General features: G+C 50.6%; 8 protein-coding genes across 8 annotated transcripts; 5 read left to right on the top strand and 3 right to left on the bottom strand.

Moving 5' to 3' along the window:
- Positions 1-420: 420 nt before the first annotated feature.
- ALT_8696 (TBC domain-containing protein) lies at positions 421-1,781 on the top strand (the record flags this gene model as incomplete). The annotated part of the gene is made up of 3 exons (XM_033557824.2): positions 421-649; positions 699-830; positions 886-1,781. The coding sequence occupies 3 exons, from the start codon at positions 421-423 to the stop codon at positions 1,779-1,781; spliced, it is 1,257 nt and encodes a 418-aa protein (XP_033413715.2).
- Positions 1,782-2,119: 338 nt separating this feature from the next.
- ALT_8695 (Yip1 family protein) lies at positions 2,120-3,176 on the top strand (the record flags this gene model as incomplete). The annotated part of the gene is made up of 4 exons (XM_033557825.2): positions 2,120-2,164; positions 2,223-2,274; positions 2,346-3,051; positions 3,101-3,176. The coding sequence occupies 4 exons, from the start codon at positions 2,120-2,122 to the stop codon at positions 3,174-3,176; spliced, it is 879 nt and encodes a 292-aa protein (XP_033413716.2).
- A 368-nt stretch (positions 3,177-3,544) lies between these two features.
- Positions 3,545-6,914, bottom strand: ALT_8694 (uncharacterized protein; the record flags this gene model as incomplete). Its single annotated transcript, XM_033557827.2, has 11 exons — positions 3,545-3,631; positions 3,724-3,834; positions 4,052-4,232; positions 4,875-5,301; positions 5,359-5,745; positions 5,802-5,940; positions 5,993-6,098; positions 6,152-6,399; positions 6,469-6,578; positions 6,635-6,725; positions 6,810-6,914. The coding sequence occupies 11 exons, from the start codon at positions 6,912-6,914 to the stop codon at positions 3,545-3,547; spliced, it is 1,992 nt and encodes a 663-aa protein (XP_033413718.2).
- Positions 6,915-7,458: 544 nt separating this feature from the next.
- Positions 7,459-8,245, bottom strand: ALT_8693 (Eukaryotic translation initiation factor eIF-5A; the record flags this gene model as incomplete). Its single annotated transcript, XM_033557828.1, has 4 exons — positions 7,459-7,523; positions 7,584-7,716; positions 7,782-8,045; positions 8,234-8,245. The coding sequence occupies 4 exons, from the start codon at positions 8,243-8,245 to the stop codon at positions 7,459-7,461; spliced, it is 474 nt and encodes a 157-aa protein (XP_033413719.1).
- A 597-nt stretch (positions 8,246-8,842) lies between these two features.
- On the top strand, positions 8,843-11,089 carry ALT_8692 (putative GARP complex subunit (Sac2); the record flags this gene model as incomplete). The annotated part of the gene is made up of 5 exons (XM_033557829.2): positions 8,843-9,721; positions 9,776-10,070; positions 10,126-10,910; positions 10,964-10,999; positions 11,048-11,089. The coding sequence occupies 5 exons, from the start codon at positions 8,843-8,845 to the stop codon at positions 11,087-11,089; spliced, it is 2,037 nt and encodes a 678-aa protein (XP_033413720.2).
- A 403-nt stretch (positions 11,090-11,492) lies between these two features.
- On the top strand, positions 11,493-12,820 carry ALT_8691 (NAD(P)/FAD-dependent oxidoreductase; the record flags this gene model as incomplete). Its single annotated transcript, XM_033557830.2, has 3 exons — positions 11,493-11,588; positions 11,646-11,771; positions 11,831-12,820. 3 exons carry the CDS (start codon positions 11,493-11,495, stop codon positions 12,818-12,820), a joined length of 1,212 nt encoding a protein of 403 aa, XP_033413721.2.
- A 681-nt stretch (positions 12,821-13,501) lies between these two features.
- ALT_8690 (uncharacterized protein) lies at positions 13,502-14,116 on the top strand (the record flags this gene model as incomplete). Its single annotated transcript, XM_033557831.1, has 1 exon — positions 13,502-14,116. The coding sequence occupies one exon, from the start codon at positions 13,502-13,504 to the stop codon at positions 14,114-14,116; it is 615 nt and encodes a 204-aa protein (XP_033413722.1).
- Positions 14,117-14,562: 446 nt separating this feature from the next.
- On the bottom strand, positions 14,563-17,470 carry ALT_8689 (uncharacterized protein; the record flags this gene model as incomplete). Its single annotated transcript, XM_089600456.1, has 6 exons — positions 14,563-15,604; positions 15,659-15,811; positions 15,920-16,065; positions 16,121-17,198; positions 17,283-17,337; positions 17,395-17,470. The coding sequence occupies 6 exons, from the start codon at positions 17,468-17,470 to the stop codon at positions 14,563-14,565; spliced, it is 2,550 nt and encodes an 849-aa protein (XP_089455349.1).
- Positions 17,471-19,431: the final 1,961 nt, after the last annotated feature.

Genomic DNA, 19,431 nt, shown 5'->3' with positions numbered 1-19,431 from the left:
TTACCATCTTTGGGCGGTGGATGGTTCAACCAAATCACGGGACATCCGGTGATGGCGGCCTGAGGCCGCTGGCAGGTTTGCCGTTTCTGGCTGTGCGCATCAACTTAAGAGACTCGGAGCTACTTTGATTACTACCTTCAGATGCGCGCTTGGTGCTGTTCATCATCCTATAGACGGATCGCTGGTGTTATCCAAGAATTACCAAAGTAAATATCCTCGCTTATGATAATGTTTCGTTTCCAATTCAGGAGGCTCATCTTTATTGCGTAATACCCAGCCTGTCATAATCCTCCAGAGAGGAGACTACGCAAAGAGTGCCCTTGGCAGGCATTTGCTGCCACAGGCCTATCTCAATCTGTTGGGAGATGAGATTTGGTGCTTCGCGTTAAGGAGCGAGCTTTCATCCATCCATTTGCCAAAATGGATGACTCTTTCACCACGCAGCCAGAAGGGACGTTGGACGGAAAACGAGAAATACCTAGAAACGATGCCCCAGAGAAGTTGTTGGACCCAGACAACGAGTATATCGCTCGGTCCAAGAAAGAGGAAGCGATTCGAAATGCATGCGATTTACGTGATTTAGATGCCCTCGTCTCGTATGCGATCTCACACGGAGGTCTCTTGAACGATGACCTCAGGCGATCAGCCTGTAAGTTTCTAATGAACCGATAGAAAATATTTCGGTAACATCAAATTAGGGCCCATTTTTCTTCGAAGCGACAGAGATGTACAAGACTCGGATTTCGCGTCTTGGGAAGACCTGCCTTCGCATGGAGATGAAGACCAGGTTCAACTGGACGTAAATCGGTCATTTGTGTACTATCCTCAATGTACAACTCTCGGGACCTGCAAATTCTCTCTATCACTGGCTGAACATATTTATAGGCGCTGAGGATGAATTGTTGGTGAAGAAGGACGAATTATCGACTCTCATCAGGGGAGTACTTCGGAAATACCCTATGCTTTGTTACTTCCAGGGGTACCATGATATCGTGCAAGTACTACTTCTGGTGCTTGGTGAAAAGGAGGCTGCCCCAGCTGTGACCAATATCTCCTTATTCAGAATTAGGGACTATATGCTGCCGTCTCTCTCCCCTGCGCTGAAGCATTTGCAGCTTATTCCAGCGATTATCGAGAAAGCTGATTCGGCCTTGCGGGAGCACCTCGGAGGCATAAAACCATTCTTTGCCCTTGCCGCAACACTTACATTGTATGCCCATGATATCCAGGAGTACAGCGACATTGCACGGCTGTTTGACTTCCTCTTGGCTACGGAGCCTGTCGTGTCTATCTACCTCTTCGCAGCGATCATACTCTCACGCAAGAAGGAGCTGCTGGAGATTCCTGCAGACGAACCTGAGATGTTGCACTTTACTCTTTCAAAACTACCACAGCCTCTAGATCTGGATAGCCTCATATCGAGCGCTATGCAACTGTTCAATGATTACCCACCTGAGTCTTTGCCTTTCGGGGCGTGGAAGAGGATCTCTCAGCACAGTGTGCTCAAATCTTCGCGGGACCCATTCAATAAGCAAACCAGAGACGAAGCGATACGACTCCTCGAGAAACAGGTACGACAACTGCATAACGAGGAACTAAGAGAAAAGGCCCTCACCTTCTTGTGGCATCACAGGAGGACGGTCGGGTCGGTGGCAGTCGCTATCTTCATTGGAGCCATGTCTATCTGGATCCGAAAGAAAGGGTTCGATACGCCCCTATGGTCGTTTTTCGCTGGATTGAAAACGACTTTCCGCAAGTGGCTTCCTATGATCTCAATGTGACTGCGCTTTGAGTATGGTGCCAACGAGATACAGTAGATGTGGAGACATGAAGAGCGTCAATACCGTGAAAATGCGCGAGTATGTACAATAGTACCATTAATCAAAAAAATCTTGCCGGAAATCAATCAGTCAAAGGCCAATTCTACTGTTCCACATCCAAGACTAGGATGCATAATGTCGGAGTTTAGCAAATTTCGCATACGTAGGTGTCTCCACAGTAGCTAGTGGCTGGTGTGTGGCTTTATCAGCAGCGACCCTGACAGCTGATGTGTACTCTAATTTCGTGCACCTCTCCCTTCGTGACCAACAACAGCTCTTTATAAAAACAGGAAGCCGATATGGCGAACCGGGGCTATGATGTGGTTGTAGATGTCGATGCTGAGGTAAAATATTGTTTTACAATGCTTGTCTTAGCGAACACTTGGTCTAATGTTGCTCTAGGGCGACCTCGGTCATACCGACCTCCAGGAAGACCTCGAATTTCACCCATCCAGTAAGGCGAATTCACAAGCGGCTCTACTTTGTCATCTTTCAAGCACTGATTGTTATATCTTCAATCAACAGACTTTGAAAACGACCCCCGAAGCGCAAAAGTCCAGCAAGACTCCGCTCCTTTCCTCGGCGCAGGTACCTCCCGCGGCCGCGACAGATCCCCCGGCGGCACGCCCTCCAAACACGCCTGGTGGTCCATCCACTACTACTCGCAGTTCTTCGACGTCGATACAAACGAGGTGCTCCGGCGATGCGTGTCGGCGCTGTACCCACGCACCAACTTTCTCGATGTCCTGGAAGGGAACGCGGACCTGTACGGGCCGTTCTGGATCGCAACGACGGTAGTCGTCATCCTGTTTCTAACTGGCACGATCTCGCAATGGCTCTCAAACCACAACGACAAGCATTTCGAGTACGATTTCACGCTTCTCTCGGGTGCCGCTGGGTTGGTGTACGGGTACACGGGCGTCATCCCCATCGCTCTGTGGGGTGCGTTGCGCTGGTTCGGTAGCTCCACCGCGGACTTGATCGAATGCTGGGCGTTGTACGGTTATTCCAATCTGGTTTGGATCGCTATTGCGCTGGTGAGCTGGAGCCCTCTCACGGCGCTCAACTGGGCGCTTGTGGGTGTTGGCTTCGGCTGGACGGTTTTCTTCCTGCTTCGGAATTTGTACCCGGTTTTGAGTGCTACGGATGCGAAGACGAGCAAGATTCTCTTGATCTTGGTCATTGTTCTCCATGCGGGTTTCGCGATTGCTATCAAGATCTTGTTCTTTGCGTAAGTCTGGTTCTTTTGGATTACTGGCCGTTTTACTGACGAGGTACAGGCACGCAAGCCCCGTTTCCAAGAAGAACAAGGACCACGATGATGACGACCATGACGACAAGCGACGGATGTTGTGATGTGAGAGGGCCGAATGTGTTCGATTTACTATGTTTACCAGGTGTCTTTTGAGGCACGATGTTGGCTCAGGCAGCACAACGTCATTCACCCGGTGTTTTCTGTACCTCAAGTCTCATATATCTCTGCATGGTTTCTTTTTGAACGCACTCTATTTCCCGTGGCATAGGATCGAGAGAGCAAAATTGAATTTTACAGATGTTCGATTGCGCAACTTCTTTCGAGAGGGGTCAACTAAAATATGTGACTTCGGCTATAATGTTTCATCATTCCAACGCCTTTTAAAACCTCCCATGCAGCAACCACGTCATAGCTCCGAGCATCTCTTTCCCCCAGCAACGCGGAAAAACCGCAACAAGATAGAAATCGTTTACTTGAGCTTCTTCTTGGGGCGCAGCTGGTTGGTGTGACCGCACTTCTTCTTACGGCAGTTGGTGGCACGGGGAGGAAGACGGGCCTATCCAGGGATCGAGTTAGCAAAGACTTCCAAGGCGAGCGTCCCCTGTAATGGGTCACAAGTCTGGTCGAGCGATCGGGACAAAGACGTACGTAGCACTTGCGGCAGATGGACTTCTCGCAGTTGTACTTGGAAGCGAGAGCCTTAAGGGAGGGTTCAATGATACCACCACGCAGACGGAGGACCAGGTGGAGAGTGGACTCCTAAATATGTGCAAAAAGCATCCGGTCAGCAAAACACATCCTTCTCAATAACCGTATATCTTCCATTCAGTCCAGTCATCCCCTAGCGCAGACGCTTCCAGCCGGAGGATCCGGAAACCAAGTCCAGCAATCCAGCGAAAAACCCGCATCATCCAACAGTATCCCATGCGCATAATGAAACGAAACCAAATCGTCGTCCGATAGAGAATTCGCGTACCTTCTGGATGTTGTAGTCGCTCAGGGTGCGGCCATCCTCAAGCTGCTTACCGGCGAAGATCAGGCGCTGCTGGTCAGGGGGGATACCCTCCTTGTCCTGGATCTTGGCCTTGACGTTGTCGATGGTGTCGCTCGACTCGACGTCGAGGGTAATGGTCTTACCCGTCAGGGTCTTGACGAAACTATTGATCGAAATTTGTCAGTCATGGCTTTTCCGGATGTTCCGCGTATATCGAGTCGATGGATGGGATGAGGTTGGGTAAATGGGCACTGGGTTGGTCCGAACGGCTCAGGAAGACCTACATCTGCACTGTAAAATCGCAGAAAAAAGGTTATGTTAGCTCGTAATCCATAGATCAAAGATATAGCGTAGGAGAACATGATACTGTACGTACTGGTTGCGATTTTTCGTTGTTGCTGGCTGACAATCGCTGTATACTCGTTCGTAGGACGCAATGTCAATTTGAGGATTTCTCGCTTAGCCTGGGTGGACCGACGCCGTGATACCCTAAGCCCTAATGGCTATTTTCGTCATCACCTTTAGTTGCCGCCGGTCGGCAGGTGCCACTTTCCCGTTTCGGGTTATCTCCGCATTTCCATACATGGAACGTCCAACTACATACCTAGAACCAGTTTACGTTGCTGGATGCTCATCGAATTTTCAGTCTGACTGGAATTTGTCGTAGTTCGACTCACTGATGGTCTTCCTTCAAAAATCACTCCCGTTTCCTGTTAAGTGCCTGAGGCACAATATGACTTCAATACTTAGCTAGGATTTGCTAATCTAGCGTATCTCCAGTTAGGACTCGTCACTCAACCCAGACATATCCTCATCCTCCATGGCTTCCATATCTTCAGTGCCTGCTTCATCAGTCACGTCCATTTCCGTAGGATCTCCATGGTGCTCAATCCTCCTCTTATCGTCCGACCACCGAGAGATTATGGTCTCAGTCTGCGATACAGCTCTAACGAGTGTGGACAAAGAGACACCTGCTACTTTAGCAGCAGTTTCGTAAAAGAACCTTGCCATCTCTGGCAGTTCGGACTCGGTCCGGTAACGCGGATACAATGAACCCGGGCGAGCCACGTCGGCCTTAGGATCAGAAATAGTCTTTCTTGGTTTCAGTTGGCTCGTAGCTGTCTGCAGCATTGCATGCATAGCTTCATCTTCTTCTTCTGTGGAGTCGCTAACAGTCTGGCCTTCCGAGGCCGTCGGAGCAACCGGGAAGAACTCTGCTAACGGGTTCGACACTTTGGGGGATTAGCGTTCGTCAAACGTCGCAGGACGGAGTTGCAAGGCCACTTTACCTCTGCTGTGATCAAGCCAACTGGTTTCGTACCAGTCCATGTATTCATCCAATTGGGCGGGAGTCATGTTGAAGACGTCTTTCTCAGTGACGAGTACCTCATTTCCCTTTCCGATCCTGCCCCCAGCCGTTTCTCGTCTGTCGAAGTGTCTTTGAACTTGTTCCCAAAGCTCCCAGTCAAGCACCTGTGCGCTGGGTTCCCGTGTGGATACGGGATACCTCTTGATATCATCAAATGGAAAGAACAGTTTAGTAGAAATGACAATAAGCGTAATGAGCTGCACTTCAGGCAGGTGAATTGGCCGACTTCTACCGGGGATGTTCGTTGGAAACTCAAATGTGAAGCCCACAAGTCTTTGTAGCCTTTTAACAGCGGGATATACCTCGACTGTATGAAGGTTAGAAGATTGCAAACTAGAATTATCAAGCGTGAACAATTCATACCTGGGAGCGCGAGACGTTTGATATAGCGATATAAAACGGCCGGTGTGTTCAACGCCGGGAATTGAACGCCAAACTTGTTGTGATACAAGAGCGATAGCTCCAAGGTCGCTTTGTGAAGATGCTCAGCCTTTATCAATCTCTATTGAAGGGTCAGAATTGATAGAGTCGGCGTCATAAAGGTAGAAGCTTACAGTAGTCTCCAACAGAGCGATGTACTCCTGGGGTAATTTATCTCTCATGTCCCGTGGGATTAATCTGAGGACCCTAATGAAAGGAATATCTTCTCGCATAAGCATCCTGTTGAGAGTCAGATGTTCATTCTCGTCTTATGAACTGTAAAGAAGCTTTACCGATGAAATTCTCCAATGGTGACTGGGAGCCTCATGAGCAGGCAGCCCAAATAACACAGCCCGATTGTGTCAATCAGTCTGGGCCATTGAGCCGCTCGCCCACTAAGCTTGAATGTTCCCTCGGGCTCATCAAGCGTCGTGGCAGGCTGTGAACTGAAGAGTTCAGGTTCTCTATCATCTTCAGCAGGGTCGTTGAGTCGCTCCGACAGGCTTTCCAAACGAAGGGCCCAAAGATCTCGGACCACGACCTGAATCTCAACAGTCAGGCGCTGTTATCAAGTATGATGGCTGGGCGAAGCATAGGTACTTCCACTCACCTCAAGCTGCGCTGGAAAGCCTCGTCCTTGGACTAAGGCGTGACATTGCTTCCACAGAATCAATTGATAAATCTGCAAGAATAGGGTGTATGCCTGTCGACCACGATACGCTATCACATCCTTAGCAAATGTACAATCTTCTCAAACATGGTTATCGGATGCTCACTCTTATGGCCCTTTTCAGCTACAGCCTTCTTTACACGACTAGTCTTTCCCTGCGTGCCGAAATCATCGGGATCTTCCTCCACTTGTAAACCCTGCAATAAAAATTAAGCGTCAGAACTTAGAAAGCTTTCGCGTGATGCGTCAAAGAAGGCGGGGTTGGGCTGATTTGGCCGTACCTCCTGCTGATGACCCCGCCTGCAAAACCAGAGACCGTTGTCTAGATAATATCGAGTTTCACGGCACCCGTCCTGCCCACAAACCCCTCGGGTGGTATACTCCATCCAGGGCGGCTGTGTTCATTCTTGAATGGTCCGGTGGGGTGGAAGAGTAGAGGGAGAAATTCTCAGGGTGTGGTTCGGTCCATAGGTGCTTATACCAGAAAAGAATTTTTGATACTTCAAATCTTCGTCAACTGGTCAAAGCATTTGATTTGACAACCCAGAAATATCTAAACAATAATGTCCGCCCTACAGCCCCCACAGAGAATGATAGCTTGAACCCGCAAAGGTAAAACTACAGATCTACGCTTTATCAAAATGATTGTCCTAACTAGGCTTGTAAATTTTTTGATCGTCAAACTATCGTAAGAGTAGGACCGCTTCCTGGCAGAGGGCACGTGATGCTGTCAACTTTAAGCAATTCCTTTCGCTGGTGCAGCGTACATCCAAGGCTATATTGGCGGACATAAGTCAAGCAACAGACATGCCATAAATCGCCCAAAACGTCGCATCATCCATGAGCTAAAGGACATACACATAAAACAGGAGACCCTTGGACACAAAGTGGCCGACGGAGCAAGAAGAGGTCCATAAGTGTCGGGATCATTTATTTGGGAGCCTCCTTGACATCCATGCAGGCCTGCTCGCCCATGGCAGTGAGGATGGTGACGTCTAGGGTGATCCGTGTTAGTACAACAATTCAAGACTCAAGGCGCAATGCTGGGCACTTACTGCAGTCCTTGCCCTCATCGGTGAACATCTTCTGGATCTTGTCACCAATCTCACCCTCGGGGAGTTTGACGTCGTCCTTGGTGTTACCGGCCTCGTCCATGAGGGAGAGGAAACCGTCGTCAGTGACATCAAGCTGCAAAGCAGATCAGTAAGTCATCTGGAGGTGGAGATTGACTTGGCTTTGGCAGGTCGACTTACGAGCTGGTATTCACGACGGGTGACGTTGGGAACGTCCATGTTGTGGGTGGAGGGAGAGAGATCTTCCAGCTTCTTGCCGGTGAAGATATCGAGAGCGACGATGTGAACCTTGGCGTGACCGTGCTTGCCAGTCTTGGAGGTAGACATATCAACGATCTTGCAGGGACGACCCTTGATGACAACGTGACCGTTCTTTCTCAGAGCGGAGCACTGCATGGGGTAAGTCGCGGACGCACCAGCGTCGGCGGACTCGAAGGTCTCATGCTGAAAAGAAATAAAGGTCAGTTGATAGTGTCCAGTTTGAATAAAAATGGCAGTTGAAAAAAAACAGTCGTTGCTTGGTCGCTCGATGGTTTGAGGTATGAAGCAGAAGAGGGGACATGTGCATGGATGCGGGGCAGCCTGAGAGTAGAAACGCAGCAAGTACACAGTGAATCAAGACTAAGTCATACCTCGTCAGCCATGGTGAATGTGTATAAGGGTGAATGAGAATGGAGGATTAATGAGAGTAGAACAGGACGAAACCTGATTTGTTTTTCTTTTAAGATAGAGGGGGATAGGAGAGAAGAAAGGGAAGAGGAAAAAGTTTCTTCGAGAGGGTTTAGAGGAGACGGTGGAGGAACGGGCGAAAAGAAATCGACAAATCGCCTGCGAAAAAAATGGCAGTTTTGTTGTGGCGGGGGTTACTTGGGTCGCTAGTCCCTAAAGCGGTTTAGCCTCGGACACGCTGCACTTGTGGTCTCTGGCCCCAGCTGTAGCATCTCGACCTGCCCATAAACAGCTGGTGATAGGAAGCTTGATAACAGACGGTGTAGTATGCTGGGCTTGTCAGTCCTCTAATCTTGGAGAGACGGTTGAGATATGCCTCTATGTCTATAAGCTGTCATCTCTGAATTGACTGAGTTGCTGAAAATATCGGAAGTCAATTGCATTGCATGCCTCCAGTTGCGGAGAGCTTGCCGGGCATAGATCTATAAACTCCGCAGACAACCTTCTCTCGACCTCAATGAGGGCTGTGAGCTTCTCGATATCCGCACGCTCTTCCGTGCCTGCTTCCCAAGATGTGGCTTGATCGCATATCAGGCCACTCCACCCCCTCCGGTGTCCCTTTCGATAGTCGCAGCAATTCACCCGCTCCCCGGCGATCTTCCTCCCTCCTGTCGCCTGCTCCACCGAACAGCCGTCCGAGCCAGAACCGGCAAGGCTCCTCGTTATCCGTTCTGCTGACACCAAGTGACTCGACCACCTCTCTGCCGGCAACCGCACGCGGAGTCAATGGCTCGGTTCTCAAACAAGGCGCTGCAAGGTCCCGTCCTTCCGATGTAGCTGATCCGCTCGAGGTGTTGAGGGGCATTATTGGAAAGCAGAAGGGTGACATAGAGACAAATGAGTGTCCGACAACGTCAGCCCCCGAAGCAAAGCCGTTGCACTTGGTTGAGTCGATAGACTTCGGTGGCCTTAGTCTTGAGGAGTTCGTATCTCAAGTAGGCGAGCCACGGAGAGCTACCCCTACCGATGTCAGTGCACAAACGCTCCAGCAATTTGAAAAGGAAAGAGATAAGTATCAGGAATTACATGCTGCCATCACAAGCTGTGATGATGTCTCAAAATCGGTTGAGATGTATCTGAGTGACTTCCAAAGTGAACTCGGTGCTGTTTCGGCTGAGATAGAGACGCTCCAGACTCGGTCTGTACAGTTGAACGCGATGCTGGAGAACCGGCGCAAAGTAGAGCAACTTCTTGGACCTGCCGTTGAGGAAATCAGTATTTCACCGAGAGCTGTTCGATTGATTGCCGAAGGACCCATTGACGAGAATTGGGTCAAAGCTCTGAATGAGATCGAAGCACGCATGACGAGTATAGAAGCCAAGGTTTCTGGTAGCAGCAGCACAAAAGCAATTGAAGACGTGCGGCCGCTTTTGAATGATATCAAGAACAAAGTCAGTATCATTCTACGGACCCGGACTTCGAGTCCGTGCTGACGAGAGTGACAGGCAGTGGAAAGGATCAGGGACTACCTAGTGTCCCAGATCAGAGCATTGCGTTCTCCGAACATCAATGCTCAAATTATCCAGCAGCAACGCTTGGTCAAGTTCAAGGACCTGTACAGTTATATTTCCCGAGCTCACCCTCAGCTTACGGGAGAGATTACGCAGGCATACATTAACACTATGCGCTGGTACTATCTCTCCCATTTCACTCGCTATCTGCAAGCTCTTGAAAAGATCAAAGTCTATCCGAGTGATAGGAACGATATACTGGGGGGAGACGCTTCCGCACCGAAGACAGGTTCGTCATGTTCGTTCAGTTTCTCGTCTCTGCACTCAAGGCTTATATCCCATAGGACATATCATCTCCTCGGGTCGCTCTGGATCCGCTGCGCATGACCCATTTTCGCTGGGGAGACGTATTGACATACTTCGTACTAGTAACCACATGGCCCTGTCTGCATATCTCGCCGAAGAGGATAATGCGTTCCATGGAATTGAAGTTCCTTTCAGAAACTTCAACCTGGCCCTGGTGGACAACATCTCGGCTGAATATTCTTTTATGACGGAGATGTTTTCCACTTTGTCCTTTCACCAGATTTCTCGGAAGGCGGTTGAGATATTCGAACCTGTTTTCGCTCTGGGGCAAGGTCTTACAAAACAATTGATCGAGAACTCGACAGACTCACTGGGAGTGTTGATCTGTGTGCGATTGAACCAGCAAGCGGCATTCGAACTACAGCGGCGGAAAGTGCCTGTTGCCGATTCCTACATCAACGGTATCAACATGCAACTTTGGCCCCGATTCCAAGTTATTATGGACCTTCACCGGGAGTCCTTGAAGCGAGTGGCATCCAACACCGGTCGCAGTGCTGTTTCTGCCTTGTCATTAGCGGGAGGCGATGACTTGACGCAATCTTCAGCACCTCACTTTCTCACACAGAGGTTTGGTCAGCTCCTGCACGGGATATTAGTGCTGAGCAGCGATGCCGGGGATGACGAGCCTGTTGCGAACAGTCTGAAGCGATTGACCGCTGAATTCGATGGCCTGCTAACCAAACTTAGTCGCAGCGGTGGTGACGCAAAGAGACGGGAGAAATTTTTGTTTAATAACTATTCTTTGATTTTGACCATCATCAGTGTAAGCTGGATCATTTACCCCCGGAATGTGTCTGATCTCTGACATGAGCACAGGATACCCATGGCAAACTAGCAACAGAACAGAAACAGGTATGCAGCTCCCCGGTATGGAATTGGATATATCGCTGACTCTTGTAGCACCTGGATGAGATGCTCAAGAACGTTGGAAAACGAGGCTAGAGCTTGTGTTGGTGTGAGTTACGTATGATTATATAGAGTGGGTTGTACGATATCTTCATAGGAATGGCATATTTGTACATGAATATTTCCATCAGACCTGACCGTTTACCAGCAGCTATCGACATTGATGGCAGGAATGCTTGTTAAGTGATAACGTCGACCGTAGCTAATGAGTGATCATCGTAGAGTGTATCGCAAGCCTCCATGTACTCCATGAGGGCCGCGGGAGCACGATTCGGGTAGAGGAGTCTTATCGCGGCCTTATCGGCCATCGGCCTCAATCCCAATTCCACTTCGGTTATTGCGCCCCAGCCATGATTTACCTCTCAATTTTGGGAAAGTCAGAGAATATCACTTTGCACATAACCCCAGACTCGAACACAGTTTCAGTACAGCCACAGCGATGGCTACCCGCGCTTGCAACGCTGTATCGAGACCATTCCTCGCCCGGCGCAACTTCTCAAGCACGCGGGCTTCCAGCGCCGACGTCACACATGCGGTAAGCCCCTCCCAGACTTTCGTCGCGCTTGATGAATGAATACTCACTGATGACAAGGTGATCGGAGCAGGCGTTGTCGGTCTTGCGATCGCGCGGCAATTGGCCTCGAGACAGGGTACATCGACCATTCTCTTAGAGCGGCATGATGCAGTGGGGACCGAGACGAGCAGTCGCAATTCCGAGGTGATTGCTTCTTGTCGTACTTCTACGCATATGGACTAACACAGTCACTAAATGGCCAGGTAATCCACGCGGGAATATACTACGGAACCGACTCCCTAAAAGCGAAACTCTGCATCCGCGGTAAACAAATGATGTACGACCTCTGCGCCAAACAAGGCATCCCACACCGCAACACGAAGAAATGGATCGTCGCGCAGAACGAAGAACAATGGGCTGCCGCGCTGGGCACACACAAGCTCGCGCAGACCCTCGGCGTACCCACCCGGCTCGTCAGCCACGAGGAGGCCCAGCGGCGAGAACCCGAGGTCCAAGCTCTAGCGGGGATCGTGGAGAGCGAGACGACGGGGATCGTCGACAGCCACGCGCTGATGACGTACCTACAAGGCGACTTCGAGGACCGCGGCGGGGACTGCGCGTTCCTGACGAACGTGACGGGGATCGAGGCGCTGGATGGCGGCCGGGGAGGGTACAGGATTACTGCTGTGTCGGCGGACGGGGCGGAGACCTCCATCACGGCGGAGACGCTCATCAACAGCGCGGGGAACGGGGCGTGCGCGATCAACAACATGGTCCTGCCGAGTGAGCGTCACCGCACCCCGTTCTACGCCAAGGGCACGTACTTCTCGTACTCAGCTTCGTTTCCCCGGACTTCCGTGCTGGTTTATCCGGCTACGCTGCCGGGCCATGGAGGGCTGGGGACGCATCTGACGCTGGACCTGGGGGGCCGGATCCGCTTCGGACCGGATGTCGAGTGGGTGGATGATCCGACGGACCTGAAGCCCAGTCCGGCGAGGCTGCAGCAGGCCCTGCCGGAGATCAAGGCGTACCTGCCGCGTGTTGACACGGAAGCCATCAGTCTGGATTACTGCGGCATCCGGCCGAAGCTGGGCCGCGGCGGCGCCGTCAACACGGGCAAGGGGTTCCAGGATTTTGTGATTCAGGAGGAGGAAGGGTTTCCGGGCTTCATCAATCTGCTAGGGATTGAGAGTCCGGGGTTGACGAGCTCGCTTGCCATTGCGGAGATGGTTGAGGGCCTTCTCTATAGGTGAAGAGTGTGGTTCGGAACTGGTGTTTGAGCGTTGGCTGGTACTATACCCGTTGCACATATTACTTTGTATACAGGATGATGAATAGACATATAAATGATTTAGATTCATACAATACTGCAGCTCTTATGTAGAATACAGACCATTCTCATTCATCTTGCTGGAAGCAAGTCGCAAGAGAAGAACACATTTCTACCTCTGAATTGCCATCAGTGGGCAGATAAACAATCTCACCAAAACCAAACACCGTCCCATCCCCATCCCCGGTTCCTGACGTCAAAGATATGGGCCAAACCAAGGGCGGAAATAGCTATTCCCCAGGGCCTACAAAATGGCTCACTGTGAAGATTGAGTTTAAGGTTGGTTCATGGGTCGCTCCGTACAAATTGGATTATCGATCATCCGGTGCAATTAGGTTTCACCATTGATGGGGTTACATCATGGATAACGTGTCGCTCGGTCTAGGGGATATATTCCCCATGTGGTGGGAGGTTGCCACGGGGAGTCAGGTTATAATATTGTCTGTCGGCGACTGTACGTCAAGGAGAGAATCTTTGTGCAGGCATCTATACATCTGTCGATCGCTTAGTGGTGTCAGTATAACACTGACTTGATTCATCTCGTTCTATTTCATTATCCTGCCTGAGGCATCTACTCTCTCTCCTCTCATTGGAAAAAGTGGAAATGGCGGATATGCATGGCCGTCGAGACCCCAAGGTCCAGAAGAAGACACAATCGCATGCACATTCACAAGCCTCAACTCCCACTCCCTCACACCATCGACGCCACAAGGCCAACGCCCACACCGGCTCTCACAAATACAACCGCTGCTGGGACTGGATCGTCGTCGGCGGCAACTGCCACTACGCCAAAAACCGGTCCACCTTCACCTCCTACCGCCGCGCACCAGGGAAGATCGGCCGGTCGCGAGTCCTGGGCATCGGCACGGTCGAGCTACAGGTCCAGCGCGGACCTCGCGATCCTCGACCGAACAAGCTTGTCCTGGAAGATGTGTGGCACATGCCTGATGCGAGGTGCAACGGGCTGAGCGTCTCCAAGTATACCGAGACTAATCAACCCTTGTCGGTTAAGTCGGAGGGCGCGCACGTTGAGGCGAAGAGTGACAGAGACGGGGAGGCATTGTGGTTCGGAGATCCCTATTGTGGGTGTTCGAGAGTGGTGTTGACCGGTGATCCAAAGGGAGATTCGTATCTCCGCGATGGGCAAATGTGCACACTGAGCGTCATTGCCTCGCCGGAGGAGTTGGGTAAGCTGTGGAGTCGAGTTCGGCAATGGTGATGGTCTTGTCTTCACCCTCTTAGGACCCTGTAAATAATAAAATAATATAGACGTACTGATGCCCTTCAATCGCTGGGATCATGAATCCAAAGACGCTTCCCCATACGTCATCTCAGAGGTCATTAAACACGAAGAATTGCTTCGTACCAATGGTCATCATAGCATGATCATAACACATGACTTCAATAGATCTTGAAGTTAACAAAGGCGCTGTCAATAACAAAAGCTGCTGAATAAGGGGCGGCGACGCAACCGTCCAGCGTTCGGAGGCGGACAGAAACGTGGGAGTCATTCCGAGGACAACCGTCAGATAAAGCTGACGAATAAATCCGTAAGAACCTTGCATCAAAGATGCAGACATGGCCGGAGTGATCGATAACTGGATATCCCCCGTTCAGACATGCAGAGTCCAATTGATAGCCCTTTGAAGCGCAGTCAACAAGACCTCATTCAATATCCATGAGGACATCGCTCATAATGTGAAGGACGTGAGAGAACTTTCGGACGCTCCATTTCCCAGAGTCCTTCAGGAGCCCCGCGTAGTCCAGTAGTATGCGCCGCGCAGATTGATAGCCTCCTTGCACTGGGATTCCGCGAAGGTACAATGTACCGCCATTACGAATAAAATTGACTGCGGAATTGTTCGAAGCGGTGAATGCATGGTTACCGCGAGGTTCCATAAAGCTGGTGAAACCCTCTCGACCCACTTGCTGCCAGTCAACGTCGTCCAGGAGTTCCACGGAAATGCATCCGGCAGTGGTCTCTGGCGGACGTGGTGCCATGAATGTATACAGCCCCAGCACGAGCGCCGCAGTGAAGAGTGCGAGCATCGAGTGGAACATGGTATGATCTGATGTTTTGCGGTTGATCATGGCTTTGTATATTTGGGCCGCGTGGAGACACGACCTTCGGGCGGCTGGTGTCTGAGACCATACGGCGATATCATCGAGGGCTTTCCGGGCTGGCAGAGGACCTGACCGACCCGCAGCCAGTTCGAATATCTGGATGTCCGCAGTGAGTGTCATGCACATATTGTGCCACATGACTACAGCATTCGGGTTAAGTCGTTCCAGGGCCTCCCTATATTTATCAGCTATTTGCAGCTGAAGCGTTGGCAGGCATCTTGCACGGCCGTCCATAGCGTAGGTATGGCATGGCGCGAACGGGTAGTTTGCTCGGTTGGATAACAGGCGGTGGTAAGCCTCACAGAGCCGGAGTTGAACCATTGCCAACACCCCGTGCATGCACAGACCGTCGACTGAGTTATCCAGCGCTGGAAGATCGACATTTTCGGATGGAGCGACAACGGTCGGCATCAAAATTCGCTTGCCAACGCGAATAAGCTGCATCCAATGCATGGCATTTTTCGCGTCAAAGATTGCTCCGTCACACGGTAGAATAAATTGTATTGCTTCTGGTACGATTATCGGGCTCGTTGATAAGAAGGACGAGTACCAGGAGTCGAGCAGCAGGAGTCCGATGATAAGTCTGCACAGCGAGTCAGCAGGAGCTGCGCACCTTTTCCACAGTTGAGATACGCACCTCTTCACGGATTCCACTTTGCTCCATGCTTTCCATCTTTCATCCACATCGGGGATTGCCTCATAGAGACTCATGTCGAGAATTTGTCCTTCCGTTGCAGCGAACAACCCATGTCTTTGCGCAGTCTGATGGCTGTTGGCATTTATCGCTTCCCTATAACGAGACAGACGAGGATTAGACTTACAGTCATAAGGCTGATATACAACATTTGGCTTTTAGCAATGTGCTCCCTTTCCTGTGGACAAATCAGCATGAATAAACCGGGTCAGTGGTGGAGACTCTACCCCGGTCATTGCAGCCAAATTGAGGAAAAGTAAAGCCGCGGCAAAGGTGGACACAGTACCGACAGGGTTCTCACTTCCTGCTGCGCATTTGGCCAATTCTTCGGTGATCTTGTCAAGGACCAACTAGCAAACACAGGAACTCAGCAATATCACTCGACGGTCAGGGATTTGGACTTACGTTGAAATTCTTGGAGACAAACGCTGTTGTCCCTTTTGTACCCAGAATGATCATACCAATCATACACATGACATAGAGCACTGGTGAGCGAGTCCTTTTCGCAGAGAATGTAGGGATATGGATGAACGGTATTAGCGGCTGGAAATTGCGAAAGTACAAGTCGAGCGCCATGTCCAGGATTTCAGCTGGAGGAAAGGCTTGCGGAGAGCCAAAAGGTGCCTCAGACATGCGTGGAGCGTTCGAAGCATCATTTGACGTGCTGCGTCGAGCCTGGCCAAAGGTGGCCAGAAGATTCTGCCTGCATTCCTCATCCAGCCCATACCTCAAATCCCCTGATAGGCCAGGCGGACTATTGAACGACTGCCCTGAATACACTCCAAGGATATTGTCCAGTGAACAGGTGGCTACATCCCCCCACAACGTATTCATCAGGCGCCCGGTGTTGTTTGTGGGGGTGAGCCAGTACCGCTGTACTCTGGCAAATCTCTCGCTGGGAATGTTGCTCGGAGATTGGATGCTTGGATTTTCAGCCGAATGACCATTCTGCCGCGCTCTAGGCGACGCTGGTGCCTGATCATCCACGAGACCAACACTGGAGTCGCTCATGAGGTCTATCGGACTTGGATTTGAGGTGGTGTCGCCCCGGGGTTCCAGCCAGAATTGAAGGATGTCATTCGGCACTGGGCCGAATACGGGCGCTCTGTACGGGGAAGGTTCGGTTGCGGTGACATCACCCCACCCGAGGTAGGCCTGCTGGTGATCCATCACCATGGGGTTGAGCTGGGTGTGAGTCCGAGCCTGGTGAGCAGATATGTCCGCCAAGCAATCAAGAGAAGATGACGGAAGCCCGTCCGGCGTCGTAAGGGAGATTTCGCGCGGCATAAACCGCACGATCTGTGCCTGCTGTGCGTCTACCGGGTTGACGCTCGGGATGAATTGGCCGTTGCCGTTGACACGAGAGTGCTGTTGATCATACGCTTGAGTAGACGAAGTATGATGCTGGTCAGTCTTCACCACCCCGTTGGTCGCGCTTGACGGCGCGGCATTGTGGCCTTTTGCATGGCGACTCAAGACATCACTGTAGTGGAGATATTAGCATCTGCAATTTCCTGATCCAGTACTACCTTATATAAAGCGCAGATCCGACATGTGCATGACCCACCTCCGAGAGAATCGTTTGTGGCAGACATTACATTCATAAGGCTTTTCCTTGGTGTCTGTACACAGATCCATTAGAAGGGATTGATTGCCTCAGTTCTGATAGATCTACTGACGAGACCGTTCGTGACGCTTGAAATGTTCCGTCTTCTTGAAGCGACGGTCACAGATGTTACACTTTTTCAAAACCATGATGGTTCTCGCGGGGGAGCGCGAGGGGGGATAAATAAGGATGGACTTGGAGGCCTAAGAGGTAATGCTACATTACATGATCGAAAACTGATGAAGGTGGGAAGTTGCAGGGGGATGGCAGCAGGAAACTTTCCGAGTGAAACCAACATCTCCGAAGTTTGGCCAGTCCGTGACCTAAGGGATCCTTCAGGTGCCTTAAGATCCTTAGGTAATGGCCGACGGTGAGGGGGATCGCTCTGTGATTTGTTGCATTGTCCCGTTCTGATCACCTTATGACCGATCCGGTTAGTTGGTGTTGCTGTTTTTTGTCCACTGGTGTTCGAATCTGGTAATGTGGTCTAGCTGCAGTATTGTCGATTCTGACTTTTGTGCATTCCTCTCTCAGTCAAGGGATCGACCCCCATCAATTGCTGCTATCATATGATTCTTTCCCGCACTGAAGATTGATGTGAAGCGTTGTTGTTGTTCTTCTTCCATCCCGGAGAACTCCCGAATGCGAAAAAGGAACTATCTCGTTGGCGCTGATTCCTGCCCCATGGGGTATTGTGGTCCTCGTACACTTACGGTCGACCCAGAACTCGCAATCATGGCGACGACCAACCATCAAATTCATTAGTCTGACACAACTTCGGGAGCATAACAATTATGCTCTCATGCGTCGTTATGATTTGTCGTTCCAGAAAATTCTAATCGGTGGTGAAGGCGCGAGTGGGGTCGCTTTGTTGAACGGCAGTCGTGGAGACTTCAGTTCCCGTACATCGACCCTGACTGACTTTGCTGACTTTCACGAACGATGGTCGTACTGTTTCCATACCAGTTGCTGACAAGTTCCACATATTCTGATTGAAGGTGGAAATATGGACTCTCGAATCTCTGCAGTCAATGGCAAAGTAAAACTGTCCTTGTCAGTTGGCGCTTGCTCTATCTGGATGTTTCGTTTGCAGTGTCCTCGTGCGAGTTACCTGCCACCTTCTTTTGGCGCACAGGACGAGTATCCAGCCTTCATGATAGCTGAATTAGATGACTGAATTATCAGATTTTAGCTTCACCGCAAATCCATCAAGCTGGTCGGTTTAGCAGAGCTTCCGGTAATTCAGAGCAGGCGTGAAAGGCGTTCTGCATGCGAAGCAATATGACTTTATCAAGCCTGACAAAGGTGACGAAGGTGCTACCGCCAGCGACCCAACATGATTCTGTTGAACGTGAACTATCAAGTTCTCGAACAGGAAAGAAACCTGCGATGGGGAGCCCACGACCTTGGAGCGAAACTGCCCATGGTGGGAAATTAGCTGCACTGGTGGATGATTTGTGAGTAACCTGCTGCCGTCTCTCTTACTTGCGTGGGAACAATGTCCTTTTGAATTCTCTTGAAGGGAAAGGACCGAACGAACTAGAGGTATGTCCATGTGTCAGCTATACTATATACGAATGTGGGGCTACATCAACACAGTTGCCAAAGCTTGCCCCACGCTGAGATCGATATGTGGAGGATCTGATACAGATTGCTCGGCTGCTATTGATGGAAATCTAGACAGTCGGTTGATCAAACTGATCTAAGTCGGGGATTTATAGTCTCGAAAGGACTGGCCATCAGCGGTATATCCAGTTCTCCTTACTCATGGTGATTCGATGGACGCGTGACATCCAGCCAATATGGAAGAATCCTGCTTATCAGCGATTACATGTTCACTTTCTCTATCTCAAGAAGAAGATAAATTTCTCTTCAGATTTAAAGATAATTGGCATCTTCCTTGTGCTGAGTTCCTTTCCATTGTTTACGGAAAGCAGTAGTTCGATTGCAGCCTGGGAGCCTCAGGCCGGCAAGGACCCCAGCCGAGATGTCAGGGTCTTCTGCCGATGCGGATCCCGAGTCGGAAGGGAACCTGCAGACATTACAGGACATTACGGATCCCACATCTTTCGTAAAGTAGGCAAAAAGTCTCTTAACTGGAGATATTGAC

The sequence above is a fragment of the Aspergillus lentulus genome, assembly GCF_001445615.1.
Source record: "Aspergillus lentulus DNA, contig: Alt16, strain: IFM 54703, whole genome shotgun sequence".
Lineage (NCBI taxonomy): Eukaryota > Fungi > Ascomycota > Eurotiomycetes > Eurotiales > Aspergillaceae > Aspergillus > Aspergillus lentulus.
Note: the sequence above shows the minus strand (reverse complement) of the source record. Positions and strands in the feature narration are given on the sequence as shown.